This window comes from Monopterus albus, unplaced genomic scaffold, assembly GCF_001952655.1.
Source record: "Monopterus albus unplaced genomic scaffold, M_albus_1.0 scaffold281.1, whole genome shotgun sequence".
NCBI classification, from domain to species: Eukaryota; Metazoa; Chordata; class Actinopteri; order Synbranchiformes; family Synbranchidae; genus Monopterus; species Monopterus albus.
In genome coordinates, this window is record NW_018128161.1 from 194,230 (window position 1) to 200,298 (window position 6,069).

The 6,069-nt window shown below is 43.2% G+C and overlaps 1 protein-coding gene across 2 annotated transcripts in view; it reads left to right on the plus strand.

The window, feature by feature from the left end:
• The window catches only part of hsdl2 (hydroxysteroid dehydrogenase like 2), a 31,582-nt gene extending 26,821 nt beyond the window's left edge, over window positions 1-4,761 (plus strand). Inside the window, exons 3-11 of one of the 2 annotated variants that reach the window (XM_020622464.1) lie at window positions 560-658; window positions 2,303-2,417; window positions 3,073-3,176; window positions 3,257-3,355; window positions 3,436-3,630; window positions 3,723-3,794; window positions 4,001-4,150; window positions 4,239-4,367; window positions 4,533-4,761. In XM_020622464.1, the coding sequence (XP_020478120.1) occupies window positions 560-658; window positions 2,303-2,417; window positions 3,073-3,176; window positions 3,257-3,355; window positions 3,436-3,630; window positions 3,723-3,794; window positions 4,001-4,150; window positions 4,239-4,367; window positions 4,533-4,648 (1,079 nt within the window). In that variant the 3' untranslated portion in view covers window positions 4,649-4,761. The remainder of the gene's footprint in view (window positions 1-559; window positions 659-2,302; window positions 2,418-3,072; window positions 3,177-3,256; window positions 3,356-3,435; window positions 3,631-3,722; window positions 3,795-4,000; window positions 4,151-4,238; window positions 4,368-4,532) is intronic. The other variant, XM_020622466.1, reaches the window with a different exon arrangement.
• The last annotated feature ends 1,308 nt before the right edge of the window (window positions 4,762-6,069 follow it).

Genomic DNA, 6,069 nt, shown 5'->3' on the forward strand with positions numbered 1-6,069 from the left:
CTACTTTGCAGTCACTAATCTCTCTCAGGTTGCCTCGTCTACATAGAATGTAGTCTACCTGCATACTCCTACCTCCACCCATGTAGCCCTATGTTCCTCCCTCTTCTGGAAATAGGTGTTAACTACAGCCATTTCCATCCTCTTAGCAAAGTCCACCACCATCTGTCCTTCTAGGTTCCTTCCCTTAACACCAAACCTGCCCATCACCTCCTCATCACCTTTGTTCCCCTCACCAACGTGCCCATTGAAGTCTGTCCCAGTCACCACTCTCTCCCCTCTGGGAATACTCTCCATCACCTCATCTAACTCACTCCAGAATCTCTCCTTCTCTTCTAACTCACACCCTACTTGTGGAGCATAACCACTGACTACATTCAACATTACCCCTTCAATTTCCAACTTCAAACTGATCACCCTGTCTGACACTCTTTTCACCTCTAAAACATTCCTAAACCTTTTAAAAAAGTACAGTCATTTTATGGGTTCTTGTATTGGTGAGTGTGGGCACCTCTCTGTTAACCTCTCTGTTGTGTGTTTTCTTTGTGCTTATGTGTTGTAGTTGAGGCTGCAGGTGGGAAAGCGTTGGCCTGTGTTGTCGACATCCGCGACGAGCAGCAGGTTGGAGATGCTGTTCAAAAAGCTGTTGACAAGTTCGGAGGTAACACCACATGTTTTACTTGGAGTTTAGAAATGTGCGCTACTAAGAGTCCACATTGACATTACCATGGCCCTTGATGCCAAGCGGCCTGTTATCTTAGCACTTCTAGATCTTTCGGCAGCCTTCGATACCATTGATCATGCAACTTTGTTATCCTATTTGGAAAACCGTGTTGGCCTGAAAGGCGCAGTGCTAAATTGGTTCACCTCTTTCCTGACCAATAGGACCTTTTCTGTTGCTATCGGCGATTTCTCCTCGACGGCAGCCCCTTTTACCTTAGATGTTCCCCAAGGCTCGATTTTAGCCCCATTAGTTTTTTCGTTATACGCGTCACCCCTCGGCTCAATTATATCAAGGCATAATGTTCATTTTTACGCAGATGATGTCCAGATTTATATGCCACTGATTCAGTGTGACTCTAAGGCCCTTACTCCCCTCCATAACTGTATTCGCAATGTTAAAGAATGGCTATCACAGAATTTCCTTTATTTAAATCACAGCAAGACTGAATAAATTGTCTTCAGCTGCTCTTGTATCCAAATTAGGGGTTTCGGCTCCCTTAGTCACTGATACTGTTAGAAATCTCAGAGTGATATTTGATGGTAACCTTAATTTCGATAAGCAGGTCAGATCGATAGTCAAAACTAGCTTTTTTTACCTGAGGATATTAACGAAGGTGACACCCTTCCTATCACATGCTGAGTTAGAAAAAGCTATTCATGCTTTTATTACCTCACAACTTGACTACTGCAATGGCCTGTATGTCGAAATTTCTCAATCTCTTCTTCAGAAGCTACAACTCATCCAGAATGCTGTGACTCGGCTCCTCTCGATGCCCCCTCATATGTGTCAGATCTCTTTTCTGTCTATGCCCCGCATAGAGCTCTACGCTCTTCACAGCATCTCTCTTTGACTGTCCCGTGATCTTGATACAAAAAATGTGGCATGTATGGCCCCAAGCTCTGGAACTCTCTACCACCAGAATTACGGTCCATAACTGAGCTGGCCTCATTCAAAGTAACTTTAAAAACTCATCTCTTTAGGCAGGCCTTCGGTACTTAACTCATTGCACGGAGATATTTTTAACTTGTTCTATGTTATTTATATTTCAACATGCAGTTTGCCCGCTGTTTTAAAGTGTGTGTTTTAATCTATTTTAGGTTTTTTCACTTTTTTTCTAAGAGTACATACGGTTTGCTGTGAAGCACTTTGTGCCCCTTTCAAGTTGTTTTTGCTGTGAAGCACTTTGTGCCTCTTTCAAGTTGTAAAGTGCTATACAAATAAAGTGTTATTATTATTATTAGTATTATTGTTACTATTATTTATAACTAAAACTCAACTGAGTGAAGTTATCGATGAGTTTAAACCAGGAGTGGCCAGTCCTGGTCCTTGAGTCCTGTCCCAGTCCCTGCTGGTCTTCCAACTATCCCTGTCCTACCCACTGCCCTCGAGGACCGGGACTGGCCACTCCTGGTTTAGAAGAATATGTTTTGACTATCTGAGGTGTTGGACGATAACTGTGCCAGAGCAGGTCACAGATTCCAGCGTGAGATCATGTCGTACTGTAGTGATGTCTCTTTGATAAACTGCTCTTTGGACAGCCCTGCCAGTGACATCATACCATTGCTTGCATCTGATTTGCAGGCATTGACATCCTGGTAAACAATGCCAGTGCCATCAGTCTGACAGGGACTCTGGTGACGCCGATGAAGAAGGTGGACCTGATGCTGGGAATCAACCTGAGGGGAACATACCTGACGTACGGATCTGATATGTGCTCCTGAACATGTACTGTACACGTTACTGAACACTCATTTTGCTGACTGATGACTCGGGCTGAGTACCACAGTGAAATACTGAACAATGAGCTTTAGTCCAACTAAGTACTGAAAAATGTATTTGTACTACATATTATTATATTAGTATCGGGTCAGGATGTCCTCAGGCAACCAGACACCTGGTATAAAAACTGATTGAGACAGACCAGGTGTGTTGTGACTCAGAGGTTGCAGGGCATCCCCATGCTAAACTTCATTAGCATCAAGTCAGGATGTCCCTGTAAACCACGTTCTGGACAGGTATGAGAAAAACGTTTAGGCCAATTCTTCTGTCTCTTCTTAAGAAACCAGGAAGAAAAATTAACAGAGACCAGAGAGCGTTCAGACATCAGCTTCTGCTCACAAACTGCTGTTAATGTGTTTAAAGAGCCTCTGTGAACGAGCACTTGTTAAATAGCTGTTGTGATCACACTGATGTTAGCAAGTGGCTGCTTGACAAGTTGCTCTAACAAGCTGCTCTTCACTGGGTTAGGGTCACTTCACATTAACGAGGCCCGGGTAAAAAGCTTCAGTTAATGAGCCACCATTAACAGTATTCTTAACGAGCTTTAGTTAAGGAGCATCTGTATGTTTCAGGTCTAAGCTGGTCATCCCTCACCTGCTGAAGAGTCGCAGTCCCCACATCCTGAATTTGTCACCTCCCCTCAACCTCAACCCCATCTGGTTCAAGAACCATACGGGTAACTATAGCAACCATCTGACCAGGTGTCCCTCCATACACCTGTGCAGTAATAACATCCCTCTGTTGTTTTTTTCTTAGCATACACAATGGCAAAGTATGGCATGTCCATGTGTGTCCTGGGAATGGCCGAAGAGTTTAGAGGTCAAATTGCTGTCAACGCCCTGTGGCCCAAAACTGGTCAGTGGCTAAGTGTTAGCTTGACTTGCATTGTAAATTAGCATGCAAATCCTGCTCTAACCTGTATGGTGTTGCCGTAGCAATCCAGACAGCGGCCATGGACATGATAGGAGGTGAGGGCGTTGCTAAACAGTGTCGTACAACAGACATCATAGCGGATGCTGCCTACGTTGTCTTGTCCCGACCTGTGGACTACACAGGTCACTTTCTGGTGGATGAGGATGTCCTGAAAGAGCAGGGAGTCCACAACTTTGATCAGTATGCTGTCCAACCGGGTGAGCTAATGCTAACCTAGCACTGGTAGTTGTAGCCTGGCATTCCCATACACTGTCATGTGGTTTCATGGTGGTCTCCGATTGGTTGACAGGCCACCCCCTGCTGCCTGACTTCTTCCTTGATGAAGAACCAGAGACACTGGTCCAACAGATGGAACAACACGGTAAGTACTACAGATACTGCAGATATAGCTGATAGTACAGCACATAATTACACATATCATCCCTACTAATTAAGTTGGATTATTGTTGGGCTGAGTCTGAAGCTTTGATAACTGAAGCCACTCAAAGTGTAGGATAATAAATACATTAATTATTAATGATATTTTAATCAACATCAGCCTGACCTGATCTGTCTCCTTGTTGTTAGGGGCAACCCCGGCTTTCAAACCAACATCCTCCTCATCGGCCACACCCTCCTCTGTTGGACCAATAGAAAGCACTTTTGACGTCATCAGAAGAGTCATCAACACAGACGTCGTTAAGTCGACACAGGGAATTTATCAGTTCGATCTGTCAGGTAACAAAACAAGTCAGTCTGGAGTCCACACGTCGTTTTCAGGAGACATGGTGGGCGTGGCATTAATATAACTTTATTTCCATATAAGGAGAACATGGGGGCGTTTGGTTTCTGGACTTGAAGAGCGGCTCCGGCAGTGCAGGGCGGGGTCAGCCACCTGTAAAAGCCGATGTTGTCATGATGATGGACTCCAGCGACTTCAGCGAAATGTTCTCAGGTGAGCTGTCACCATGGTAACAGTTAACAGGTTGTAAACACAGAGATGAAGAAATAAACTGAGCTCACTGTTGCTGTATGTTACCTTAGCGATGTGGTCATTGGTCTGTTGTTACCATGGTAATAGCTATGATTGTATGCATTCACTGATGACATGCTATTTCAGGGAAGCTGAAGCCCACCATGGCCTTCATGTCGGGGAAGCTTCGGATCAAAGGTGACATGACTCTCGCCATCAAACTGGAGAAACTGATGAGCCGCATGAACAAAGCCAAGCTGTGAAAGAGACGCCTTTGGGCCTCTCAGGCCCCTGCCCTCTCTGTGTAGCTGTATATGTTGCCTTAATGATAATGAGAATAACCGATTAAAACATGAATAAAATCTTTGTTGATAAGAAAAGTGTGTGCTTTGACTATGCTCATGCTGAATGAGCCAATGGGCCGCTGGGCACAGAGAGATAAAAGGTGTCCCTGCCCCTTCTAGGTAGGTAGCTAAGTACTTTATTGATCCCTCGATGGGGAAATTTCAGTGTTTCAGCAACAATGGAGAACAAACATAACACCATGGATGTGTGGTTGTTTTGAGTCTGTTTGTGGTTCTGCATCTGTAATCTGTTTTTTTTTCTCCAAACAACAAATATTAACTGTTACTTCAAACAGAAGCTCGGCCCTCCAGACCTCTCAGGCCTCTGGGCTTGTGCCCAGTTTCTTGATAGGCCTCAATGAAAACAAACTCTCAATTGATACAGTAATGTTACAGTTGCAGTCATTTATACAGCATTTCAGTTACATGGGTATTATTTTTGTAGAATGAATCCTGTTTTGGAAAACTTATCAACCAGTCAGTTCTGATTTTGTAGGTGGTTTATAGGGATGTAGCCAAAGCTGTTGCTGATGAACCAGGGTCTTTATCAGGCACACATTTCTATTGCAAGGTGAGAAATTAAAGGTGACCAAGTTAAATCACAGTTAAAGAAAATAAAAATGTTATGTAAAAAAAAAAAAGCAACAACCTTTAAATGAAGTGATGCATATGAAGTCGCACTGTTCTTATATGTATGGTGACATTTCAGGTCAGTCATACCATATAATGACCAGACCATATGATGTAGCCTGTTACTTTAACTATTTATTTTATTAATAAAAGTTGACATTTTAAGATCTTGATTGATTGGCGACAACTTTGAGGCGTTTTAGTTTTGATCAGGTTAGGAAAACATTGCTGAAATGTCTTTTGGATGATGTGTTTTGGTCTAGATCAGGGCTGCCCAACATGTCGATCGTGATCGGCCGGTCGATCACAAAGGTAGTGTCGGTAGATCTCATGTCAATATAATCAGCTTAGTTAATGCTTTCAAATGAAAAATGCAACATTTTGCGGAATTTCCAAAACCTTGCATCAGAGCTGGAGACGCAACGGAAAGCTTGTGCGCAACTTGACATTGTGCACTACACAAAGCAGATTGACAGTTGTCAGTCAGAGTTTGACAAATGCTTTCAAGGCTTTGCCTCACTCGAGCCAGTCTCTACATTTATGTGCTAAAGTTCAAGTTCAGTGTTTGTCATATGCACAGTTAGGAAATATGTTTCCCTGTACAATGAAATTCTTACTTTGCCGTCCACATGAATGCCACGAAATACTAATGAAATATAGATAACATAAAATCTAAGGCACTTTATGGAGCGAAGATGCAGCAATATAGT